The 12,500-nt window shown below is 48.5% G+C and overlaps 1 protein-coding gene across 1 annotated transcript in view; it reads left to right on the forward strand.

The window, feature by feature from the left end:
• The window catches only part of nhsl2 (NHS-like 2), an 81,368-nt gene extending 73,583 nt beyond the window's left edge, over positions 1 to 7,785 (forward strand). Inside the window, exons 5-10 of the mRNA XM_084002488.1 lie at positions 1,490 to 1,672; positions 2,551 to 3,664; positions 3,753 to 4,902; positions 4,995 to 5,304; positions 5,532 to 5,646; positions 6,472 to 7,785. Of these exons, the coding sequence (XP_083858614.1) occupies positions 1,490 to 1,672; positions 2,551 to 3,664; positions 3,753 to 4,902; positions 4,995 to 5,304; positions 5,532 to 5,646; positions 6,472 to 6,799 (3,200 nt within the window). The 3' untranslated portion in view covers positions 6,800 to 7,785. The remainder of the gene's footprint in view (positions 1 to 1,489; positions 1,673 to 2,550; positions 3,665 to 3,752; positions 4,903 to 4,994; positions 5,305 to 5,531; positions 5,647 to 6,471) is intronic.
• Positions 7,786 to 12,500: the final 4,715 nt, after the last annotated feature.

Consider the following 12,500-nt stretch of genomic DNA (forward strand, 5'->3'; position numbering starts at 1 on the left):
TTCCAATCATTTGGAATCAAGTTTTTGGAGAATTTTGTTAGATTTTTTTCTTATAACTGATAATATAGTTCATTGTATATCAAAACTAGATGTTTACAGATAATTAAGTAAATATAATCACCTCAGTATGTATTTGAATTTGAGTTTGACCGGTATTATGGTCATAAATGTCTGCTGCTACATCACTGAGAAGGTCAGAGGTGAAACTCCAGGCCTCCAGGATGTGATGAAGCTTGGAAACTCTCCGTTTTGTTTTCTTAAACTTCGAGCCTCGCTTCAGTTTAATCAGCGGTTGCTCTGCGGTGGGAATATGATTCTTCCGTTAGTTTTCTCTCAGAAAGCTCAAACATTTGTTTTGTTGGATGCTGGATGTATAATTCATGGGAAGGGGACACGAGTAGAACCGCTATCCCCCTGAGAGACAAGAAGAAGAAGACAGGAAAACAGGTAGAGAAGACACGGCGAATGTGTGGGGGAGTTTCCACGCTTAGCTTTTGGGCTTCTTTATTTCATATTTGCAAAACAAACAGACATTGAAAGTGACAAACACAAGCTCGTTTCAGGGAGCAACAAAAAGACGGATATCTGTATTTTCAGTGCACAATAAAAACACGTATTGCTCCTTTAACTTTTTTCCTGTCACTCACTGAGATAAAACACAAACACGCGTCTATAAATGGCTTGGCAGGACATGAATATTAGAAGCAGACTTCATCCGATACGACGGCCGCTATAAAACCAGGCTGATGGCTGAATAGGAGCCTGACTGAATTATGCAGCCGGGTGGAGAGGCTGCGCCGCATGCCGTTGAGGTAATGAAGTGGGTACCTGCTGCCTCCGATGACTCACTGGATCACTCCTCTGCTCAGACAAGACATCAGAAGGACAGGAAGTAGAACAGAGCAGCGGGATTCTCAGCGGCAGCTGCTGTAAATCACTCCCAGTTTAGAAGCTGGAAGCGTGGGACAAAACAAGTTAACATAACTTTCACTCGACAGTTCACGGCCTGAAATCCCCCCTTTTCCTCTGTGCTTTTATTTTGAAAAACTGTAACATGAATGGATTGTTAGTGTGAGACAATTACTGAATAGAAGCTGTGTTTTTAATTAAAAAGATGAAACGCTAGCTCATGTTTGACAGGAGTAGAGCTGTGGAAATGCACATTCTGCTCAATTACATGCTAAATATGAGAGACGTTGAACTTTTGCCAAAGCTTCATCAATCACGTTGATTTCACACGGATATTAAAATGAATCCTCGTGCAGTCGGTGTAGGTTCAAGCCGAGTTCATCTTTGAGGTTTGTAAGCTGTAACCTCTAACTAAATCAATAAATCAGATTTGTCTTTCTCGCTTTTTAAGAATGACTTTAAATCCGATGACGCTCACAGAATCTAACGGAAGATAATCTAATACTTTGTCGCCACGCCAACGATGTGATTCGATGCAGCGCTGACCCCTCTGACCCCTCTGCTCCTCCTCCTCCTCCAGGTGAAGGGAGAGGAGGGAGATTCCACGGCGTCGACCTCCTCCAGCACTCCCCGTCCCCCTCCCCCTCTCCGGGCGACCCCTTCCCCCACCAGCCCCGGTCCCTGGAGCCCGTCACGGACACCTTACACCAGAACCTCCCCCTGAGGAAGACGCTCTCCGACCTCGACGCGACCTCGGCTGCAGGTGAGGGAAGCTCTGACCCTCCTGTCCTTGTTTTGGGGTTTCCGGTGCAGATCTCATTAACTACCGACCCCGATGGGTTTTACTGCACAAGGTGTTTTCTACTTTTGTCAGTTTTTATTTCAGATGGGACGATGACATGCTATTTTTGTATGTTTCCAGTATTTTTTTATACAATTTTGGGGGTTTTGTGTCGCATCGTTCGATTAATCTTGGCATGTTTATATTAACCCATGTTAAAAGATTACATCTTCATACTTTTTTCCCTGACTGCCTTCCACACATCACATTTTGAATTTAACAACAAAAAAAACCTGTTAGGTTGAATCATTTCTAATCAGTTTTGCTCGGTGAAAGATGGCGTTGCCAGCAGCAGTCACCATGCTTTCATGCTTAATTGGTTTATTCGGTGTTGGTGTAAAGAGTTGAACCTGAATGAGGCTGTAATTGTGGACAGGCGAGAAGAAGCAGAACATCTCAACGTAGAATCAATCTGACATTTAAAACAAATGGATTTTGTGTTAATAATGAACTTACATTAACAATCCTGTGATTTCTTTCTCTGTAACGCACATGTGTTACATAACGTTGGTGCAAAGGATAATTAAACGCATCTTTATCCACAGCCAATCACAAAATCCACTGATCATTCCGAATGCACACATAAAAAAGCCACTACTCGTAGTAAAGTGAACGCAATGAATTCTGAAAGCCAAGTGCCGTAAAAGATTTTGTGCTGACAACCAGAGAGTTTGTTGTATATCTAAAGGACTTATTGCTTGTTGGAGTCAGCAAGGCGTTCAACTCAGGGAGACACACTTCTTTTTGTTTGAGGGGGTTTGTGTCTGCTATAACATCATCAATTGTGTTCTTCCCCACAGACAACACACCGGATCAACTCCACCCAGGAACTATGGACACCTCTGGGCTGCTCTACTCAAACACACCCTCCGCCTCCTGGAACGGACCGAAGGGCTCCACGTTTTCACCCGGTGCCTGGAACGAGCCCTACAACTACAGCATGAGCAAAGGCCCGGCGGTGCCACCGAAGCAGCACAGCGTCATCGGTATCGCGGGGGGAGGGGCGGCGGCGCAGGACAATGTGATGCTAGTGAGCTCGGGACAGTCGGCGAGCTCGCACTCCAGCTCGTTCACGTCCGTGAGCAACCCTTCTGGGCGAGAGGGGAATTACATGCCGGGGATTTCACTGGCGGCAGCGATGATGGGGAAGCGGAGCGAGACGGAAGGGGCTGCAGCGGACGGAGGGAGGGGTGGAGGTGGAGGTGGAGGTGGAGGAGAGGCAGCACGGGGACGGGAGAGGTCGGCGCGCTCCATCGCAGCGGCGAACGCCTTCAAGTTCCGGGAGCGCTCCCTTTCTACACCCACGGATTCTGGTACCTTCTGCTTTACAGAAGGCGGTCTGGGCCAGTTGGACGGGAACATCCTGCCAACGGGGAATGGGAATGCTATGGCGATAACAGACCACCAACAACACCATCACAACTTCCTGGGTCTGGGTGAGAACTACGCCCTTCTTTACCCCAGAGGGAGCTCAGAGGACAGCGCCAGCACCACGGACACGATCTCGGTCACGGCTTCGGACTACAGCGCCGAAGGTCGCTTGCGCTTGCGGTCGCGCTCCATTTCGCTTAAGAAATCCAAGCGCAAGCCACCCCCGCCTGTGCGGAGCGTCTCTCTCATGAAGAACCTCGGAGAAGCCGAGGGGCGGATCCACCACGAAGGCGGTCGCTACCGGGACGGCCGGCCAAAGAGCCTGCACATCCCCAGGGACCACTTCCCAGACTTCCAGCCCGACTTCCTTCTGCCCAGCTCGGCCTCCTCTTCTAAACCCAATGTTGTTGAAAGGGAGCAGGGCCACGGAGGCCCTGATGGACCTCCTAGCCTGGAGGTGCAGCCGCCGGAAAGGGAGGGCGAGACGGAGCTGACCTTCCCCACTCACTGGCAGCTGGGGGAGTGGAAGAATGACCCTTACAGGTAGGAAGTGAAACAGCTGATTTACCTGCCTAGTTATTTGTTTAAGGTAAAGACTACAAATTCTCCTCACTTCTCTTTTCTCCTGCAGGTCTTTATCAGGCTCCAGCACAGCAACAGGTACCACAGTGATCGAATGTATGAAAGTTAGAGGCAGCAGGGAGTCCCTGCTCGATTCTCCCTCCACCTCCAGAGCCACCTCCCCCTCTCAGCTCTCCATGGAAACAGACATCAAGGCATCATCGCCGTTCAAACCCCCAGGACTTATGTCCCCGTCAAGTGGCTACTCCAGCCAGTCGGAGACCCCCACACCAACCGTTCCACTCAGTCACGTAGCTGGTCATGGGACAACGGGAACATTGGGGTGTAAGTTGCGTCCGAAGATCCCAGAAAGGAAATCGTCGCTGCCGTCGCCCAAGGATCCGACTGCCAGGTCTAGATTGTCCTTCGAGATGCCTGGGAATGCACATCTGGAGCTGTCGTCAATCAAGCCCAAGCAAAAGGCCAGCAGGCGACATTCTGACACCTCGACGGCAGCAAAACCGGGGAAAATCAGCCCCAGCTCCTCGCAGGCGTTGCCCGTGGTCACACAAAATGAGCTGAAGACGATTCGCCTTCGCTCCGTCTCTCGCGGTGACTTGGAGGACTGCCCCGACGGGGCGTCCGACACCATCGAGGAAGAACAGCATGGCCGAGAATTTGGCGAGGACCCCAGCCCGCCACCCACACTACCCAAACCCAAACCACCTGTCGCCGTCAAGCCCCCGTTGCCCAAACGGCCCCTGAACCTCCTCCTCAAGTCTCCTTCCCCCTCCTCCACTTCACCCCTAGCCCTCGACTCACCGCCCGGCTCCCCCGTGGAACGGCCCGTGCCCCTTGGCAACATCTACAAAGTCATGAGAAAACCCAAACCCAAAAAACCTCCACCACAAACAGCAAGTCCCTCTGGTCTCCCAGATCATGCTCCAAACACAGCCTATGATCATCCATTCTACCCCCACTCCCAGGCCCTCTTTGATCTCCCTCCTCTTCCAGACCCCCAGCCTCTCCTCGAAGACCCAGGGATGGAGCCTGAATTTGACGCAGACCCGGAAGTCCGCCTTGGTCCCGGCGATGGAGGCTCGCTCCCCTCTCCCTGCAACAACCAGGAGGCCACGGAGCTCCAGGACAAGAGCAAGACCCTCCCCTCACGGATGACAATCGCCTGTCTTGCAGAGCTGTCGGACAAAAAGAAACCCAAGGTGAGTCTCAAAGAATAGAACCAATAGAAATACAGATATCTAATGTTAACTGTACAGAATTATAGCTGTACTGAATTTCTCCTCCTTTCTAGGTCCCACCTCCGGTCCCCAAGAAGCCAAATGTCCTGCTTCTCCCCTCGTCGGTCCACTCCTCCACCAACGGCAGCACAGAGCGTCCAACCCCACAGACCGACAGCCCCGTGGGTCTTCGGTCTCCCGTGGGAACGTTCTCACCGGAAGACTTTCCCAGTTCCCCGAGTGTTCTCGACATGCTGGAGCAAGACGAGAACCACTTGGGAACAGACGAGGAGAGTTCGAAAGAGTCATCACTGCAGTCGTCTTATCAGGATTCCTCGCTCACAGAGCTGGGAGGGAGAATGGCCGGCGCTGGAATCGGAGCAGGTAGTGTACAGGTTTCAGAAAACCTGGTTTCTGCTGGAGAGAGATTTCTCAGGTCTTGAAGCAAAAATCCATTGCTCCAATTGCCAAATCAAAACACGGACTGGTTCCCGCTGTTATCATTATTATCCAATTAATACCTGTTTCTGTAACCTAGTCAGACATATTGGACCTGCAAGTGTGTCATTCCCAAAGAGTACATTTTAATATGATATCTGTGTGTTGTTCAGATGATGGAGTCATCGAGAAGACGGTGCTCCACATCGCCGAGGAAACGGACGATGCCGCGTCGGCCAGCACACCCTCATCACACACCACCGAAGACCTGTTCACTATTATTCACAGGTCGGCGATGCCTTTCCTCAACAGGCTGTAGGAAAAGCTTAAAAAGTGTCTTAAAACGTACAACGTCAAGCTTCGCTGCCGGCTTATTACAAACTTAGAGCATGTGACGAAAGGCGCTTTGTCCTGTCGAAAGAAGGTGTGGGGCTGACGAGAGCATAAGGTTTCCTAGCAACCAGCGTGCTGCTGCATGTCCAGCTGCTGTTTTTTTGTTTTTTTTGGTCCTGAATCCCAGAATCACGCACACACATACACACACACACACACACACACACACACACACAAAACCACGAGAAAGCTCGTCTCTAAGCAACAAGTGTTCATGATTTTACCTTGCATGATGCTGAAAATAGCTTGAAAGGCAGAGAAGGAGAGGTGAGGAGGGGGGATAGGAAGAGCAGGAGTCAGTGTGTTCATCTCTAACAAGAAAGGATGGAGTCCCTTCTGTAGCTGCAGACTTTAGAGATGTGGATTTTAAGCCCTCTTTGGCTCATCGTTCCTGGTAAATTACCAGGGTAACCTTTCAGGCGCCAGTTTTTACTGTTCACACACAATACAGTAGGAATGTCTTGCTTTAGTATTTTCAGGAATATGGCAGGCATGGAGCTGATTTTGCCCAGTGCCAATGTTCTTGTAAGGATTGGCGCAGATTCAAATATGTCATCTGCGGAGTCTCCTGATTGGTTTGCTTGCTCTACATAACAGCATTTCTCTCCAGACCGATACAAGCTTGTCCCTGGAATATATTAAATGGTACCAGGTCTCGAGGTGGGAAGTTGGGAAAGGGACTTAAATGTGACTGTGTGATATTTTCTTCTCTTGACCCAGGTCCAAGCGAAAGGTTCTGGGTCGTAAGGAGCCGACGGACTCCTTCGGCAGCCGCCAGAGCCTCGTGTCCCCAGTGAAGCACAGCCCCAGCGGCAGCGACATGCGGAACCTGACCTTGGGCAGTCAGAGGTCGAGCTCCCGCAACGAGAACTTCATGGCTCTGCTTCAGAAGAAGGGCAGCAAGTCTTCCAGCGGAGGAGCCAGAGTCTCCGCCATGGAGCTTCTCAAAAGCACAAACCCTTTGGCGCGACGGGTCACAGAGTTTTCAACCACCCCATCTGGTGAGGGAGACGTGGCCTCCGGGAACGGCAAACCCAACGATCAATGAACGGAGGTATCGTGAACGGATGCTAACCACGTCCGTTTGCTGTTGACAAAGCAACCAATTCTACAATGTGCCGCCCACCGCAGACGGGGCCTTCTGACTAACACATCCGACCGGGATCGCTCCAACTACTGATCGACCATTTGCACTGTCCAATCAAATTGGAGCACATTTTTTGGACGAAATGGTCCCTCCCATGGTTGAAGCGCTATTGTCCTACAACAAACCGGTCCCTCTAGCGAGAAATCTGTGGAGACAGCAAAAGTTTGTGGAGGCTTTAAGGTTTCAACGCTGCACGCTGCGTTTTCCTCATTTTGGGATGTGGTCAGTGTGGAGTCCGGATGCAGAGACGGACGGGTGGAGCAGACTCGGGGGATGTAAGGATATACAATGGATATCTTTACATCGGGCTCCTTCTGGAGGAAGACGACAAGACTCCCAGATGACACCAGTGGTCATGTATATGAATCTGTAACCAGGTCCATGATGATACCGCAGAGGATCAAATGAATCCGAGAAATAAATGGAATAAAAGTCAAAGAGACTTCCAAAAGATTCAACCAAAAAACCCTCCAACCAGTAGCACTACAGCACCGACACCTGTAGACCTACATGAATCCAAGGGTAAATTATTATTGGCGGCCAAAAGCAAACATGCCCAACACCTTGGGGCGTCACAACTCTTCTTCTCTCCGTGGTCCGTGCAGCACCATAGCAGGCATCGGCAATTTCGGAAAAACTGCATTTGCGCGGACGGAGCACAGGATTTTCAAAGAAAAACAACCCCATGGGGGGGGGGGGGGAGGGGCTTTTTGCCACCAAAGATGATGCATGAGCATGTCACAGATTTTGTTGCTCATGCTGTGAACACGAAAACATTCCACAGAAGCACCCAGCGAAAAAGGAAGGACATTTCGGGAACGCAAGCACTTTTCTTTTTTTGCCCCCTCGACGTTGAAGGTCATTTTGCAGCATTTGTGTCGCTATATATTTTTTATTTTTTCTTCTCGCGACACCCGCCAATCATTGTCTTTTCTATATTTTTTTTAGATGTCTTATCTTGTATTTCGTTTCCTACGAGTGCTCGAGGGCCACATGCTGTACATGTGTGTGGATTTGTACCGTATGTATCATGTACAAAGATAACGTGACGTCTTACGGACCCCACAAAAGACTAAAAATAGTGTACAGAGCAGCAAGCAGCTTGGACTACAAACACGATGGAAGGAGAACACACACACAGAGAGACTAAGGACTAACGCCATGGAGTACAGACCGGAATAGTGTGTGTGTTCATGTGTGTGCAGATGGAATCTAGCCTGTGGAGTTTCTGTATGGAGAGCATGAAGCAGGCCAGGTCATTAAACAGGGTTTTTATTCATTTTGGTCTCTGATGACGGGACCAAAGGACTATTAAAACCTACAAACAGACCAGAGGGGACCGAACGGTGTGTGTGTGAGTGTGTGTGTGAGTGTGTTTGTCCATGTGCCTGTATAGAGGGAAGTGCCAAGAACAAGGAAGAGAGAGAGAGTGCACGTCCATGTGGCCATTAATGTGTTTGCCGGGTTTTTTTTCAGTGTCCCCACTCCATGTGCATATTTGTGTGTTTGTGAGTGTGTGTGTGTGTGTGTGTGTACACCCGCACGTTACGGGTACTACGAAGGACCCCCAGAGTCCAAACGGATTCCGGGACCAATAGAGATTGCATTGGATTACGGGAGCGACATGAGGATTCCGAAACCCCACCGTTTGGAGTTTGGAGTTCCAGAATCCAGCGCCGTCCGGAGTGACTTTACAGGAGTAGCTCGTTTGTTTTGCTGTCCTCCGTTGCACGTTTTTTTTTCACACTCTCAGAGGTGAGGAAGCACTCCTCCTCCTCTTCCTCCTCCTCCTCCTCCTGGAGCTCACGCTTCCATCCGTCTCTCCACACACAGCATTACTCTCTTTCTTCCGGCGCGTACAGTAGCACACATCCTTCGCCTTTATCACACACGTAGCACCGCCTCGCTCTCATCCCTTCCTCTTTTAACCTCCTCTCCGATCCACCCTTCCCTCCCTCCCTCCCTCCCTCCTCCCCTCCACCTCTCTCTGCATTCAGTCTATGCATCCGAGCTCGGCACACGACACGACACCGGATGAATGTCAATGAATGACTGTTAAGAAGACGAGGCGCTGTGCTTAGTTTTTGCGACTGTCGGAAAAGAAAAGAAAACATCTTTCTATCAACGCTTATCTTCTGCCTTCTCTCTCTTTTTCTCTTTCTCTTGCTCTCTCTCTTTTTTCTACTGTTTTTCCTTTTGAGTATCCGTGTAGCATGGGATCATGGTGGAGGACGAATGGATAAGGACATGTGCACAAATACGGAAGAAGGCAGGGTTTGAATGATTTCTTTTTTTGTTGCCTTTTTGGACCGTTAAGGAAACACCCCGTGGTATTTGGCCCCCGCCCGACCCCCCAGTCCTGGATCAGCAGGACGGTCTGAGAATTCTGGATTAGCAGCGGTTCAGCTCTAACACCTGACTTATCCCTGCATGGATGGACCGTGTGGAGGGACCTCCTGCCTCCCAGTCGGCCGAACGATCCCTCGGTGCTATTGAGTCAGAGCTCCCCCTAGTGGACGGAAAAGGGAGAAACCACACACATCAAAAGAATAATACAAAAAAAAACTCCTTCACACTCATCTCTCTTCCCTACAGTCCTTCAGGTATTCCATCATCCTGGAAAAAAAGATAAAGATTTTAAAAATGCATAAATTATCACCATTTACGATGACTAGTCAAGTGACGCTTGTTTTAAATATTTAGTGAATGAAAAAAAAAAGATAAACCTATAAAACTCTGTGTTTGTTTGCCTTGTATACTGAATTAACGGGCGCGTTGCTGCGGCGCCTGCTGTGTTTTTTATTTTATTTTTATTTTTTTTATTTGAGCTGCCTTGGTAGTACACACACACACACACACACACACACACACACACACACACACACATCTGGCCAAAATGACAGTACGGGTGTAAAGAAAAGGGATGTTTTTCAATCTGAATCTGACCTTTGCTGAAGCTTGATATCCCTCAGAGAAATCACAGATCTGAGATCGGATAAGGGGAGTTGGAAGGGCCTGATCGAAAACGTTAAACCCACAGATTATATTGAAATTCTGGGAACAGAGAGATGTTGTTGTGTGGATGTGGAACACGGTGTTGTTTTACTTGCTGTGTAGATTTGGTTGGACAGCCTTGAATAGGGAAGTAAGTGGAGGTACAAAGACACATATGGGTACACTGGCGAATCCTATTTGTTTGTTCAGTTTTTCCAGAAGCAGAGTTTCGCCCTGGACAGAAATAATCTCATCGGTTGCGTTACTGCCAACTTGGTGCCATATTTTTGATACTTTTAACCTCTTAACGCCGAACTTACAGACAACAGGAACAATCGGCGTTTTGGGTTCGATCCCTTTGGCTCCTGTTTTACATTCCAACCAATGAGAATATTTTTATCGCCCGAGGAGCAGCTCTACCTCCGAGAAAACTCAAATTGCCAATCTCTTGAAAAGAAATGCACATTATATGGAGAATGACGTTTATCTAAAGTGTGAGCTGACACTAGAAATATATTGAATCTTTAATCCATTATCCCTTCTTTAGGAAGGGGAGAGAAGATGGGATGAGGATGGGGAAGGTTTGACTCGGCTGAATGCCGGGGGATTACCACGCCGAAATTTCTACGCACTCCATCATCTCCTCCTTCACCTCCTCCCTCCCTGCTCCTCAGCCGTCACGTGACTCAGAGGAGTAATCGCGTTAAAAGCTTTTCCCCTCTCTCACTCTCTCATTTGCTCGCCGGCGAAAGCGATAAAAAAAGGTATATAGGAAAGAGTACTGCAATCCCCCTATTAATTAATTTGGTATCATTTTACAGTCGGTCTCTGGCGACAGGGTTGCTAAGAAACATCCAGGAGAAGTTAAGCTGGAGTTCGGGAGAGGATAGTTTTTCTGTCAAGCCAGCAGGAAAAGATTTATCCGAATAAGCAAAACGAAGTCGGTAGGAATAACATGTTTATTTGTGAAGCGTTATGAAACGAGCAGCCAAGATGCCAGACGAGAGTAAACGGATCAAACAACTGACTCCGAAGTCGACCACTAGTGGTTGTAGTTTATTAAGTTTTGTCTGTGATAGATTATATCCTCTGCAGACGTTAAATTATTGGACCACTTTGTGGTGAAATCTGCCACAACAGGCTTTACAAGAAATACTAAACATCCATATTTGGCAAAAAGCACCAGTGTCAGAAGCAGGCAACGATGCTGAAGTGCCTTAAAGTTGCATTCTCTCTGCTGGCCACCAGGGGGCGACTCCTCTCTGGTTGTATAGAAGTCTATGAGAAAATGGTCCTACTTCTCTCTTGATGTATTATCTCAGTAAACATTGAAAACATGAGTTTATGGTCTCAATCTCTAGTTTCAAGTCTTCTTCAATCCAGCATGATGTTCATTTAGTACATTATGGTCCATTTAGAGTCCACCAGACCAGAAAGCAGGGGATGCTTTAGGGGGGGCGGGGCTTACCTGCTGATTGTTTGACAAGAAGCTTCCTTAGTACAAGTACTAAGGCGAACTACAACTTAGCTCAGAAAGTGCCACTGAAACTTCAAAGGCCTTGTTGTAGCATATTTTCTGGTGGTTCGAACCGTCCCTTTAAGCGTACGACAAGCGCATGGTCCAAGGCTTCACATCTTTAGATAATAAAGATAAATAAATGCGGTCCGGCTTCATGAGACAGTGGAAGAGGGTGAAAAGGAAAACGAGGGGGGGGGGGTAATGGTAATGATTGCAGATTTGGGTGTGCCAAAGAGGGCGGGGCTTCCAGCGTTTGGACATTCCAGGGGTACTTTGGAGAAAATCACAAAATCTGGCGTCCTTTCGCTGGTGGACCCGCCCTCCTGCCTCACAGAGCAAAGCCCCCAAAACCCGACTCTAACCCCGGTTTAGAGTCTGAACCGGGCCCCCAAACCCGACGCTAACCCCCGTTTAGGGTCTGAACCAGGCCCCCAAACCCGACTCTAACCCCGGTTTAGGGTCTGAACCGGGCCCCCAAACCCAACTCTAACCCCGGTTTAGGTCTGAACCGGCAGCTTACAGAGACGCAGAGATGATGACTATAGAGATATAGAGAAAGAGAGACAGACAGAGTTATTGGAATTATTCTATTTTTGTTATTCCTCATCGAAAAAGACATATTTAAAGGAATATTCCGTGTATGTATTGAATAACCTCTGTTCCCCCTCCCCCGCCCCATCTAGTGGTGCGATTGCGTCGCTGCGAGGTGGCGTCACACACAAAACGCTTCCCCTCTGCAGCGACGCGGCGCCACCGTGGTGAAATTACTATATCGTTATAAATAAATTATTTTTCTTGCTTAAACGTGTTTGTTTGCCGTGCGTTGTTTGTTTTCTTCTGGAACCCCTTCAAGGTCGCTCTCCAAGTCGGTATTTATGAGTTTCCTCTGGGAGGCGACGCTTGACTTCATTGGCTGTTTCTGTTAAAATTCAAAGTTTAATCATTGTTTCCTTATTTTAGAACACTTTTGTCTTGAAGTTACGAGACGTTGGTTCCTTGATCGAACATTTTCCAATAGATTTAAAGTTCGTCTTTCCCCTTACACGATCAAACTTAAAATGAGTCAGCAAAATATTCGGCAACGGTGCA

This window comes from Eutrigla gurnardus (assembly GCF_963514095.1).
Source record: "Eutrigla gurnardus genome assembly, chromosome: 23".
NCBI classification, from domain to species: domain Eukaryota; kingdom Metazoa; phylum Chordata; class Actinopteri; order Perciformes; family Triglidae; genus Eutrigla; species Eutrigla gurnardus.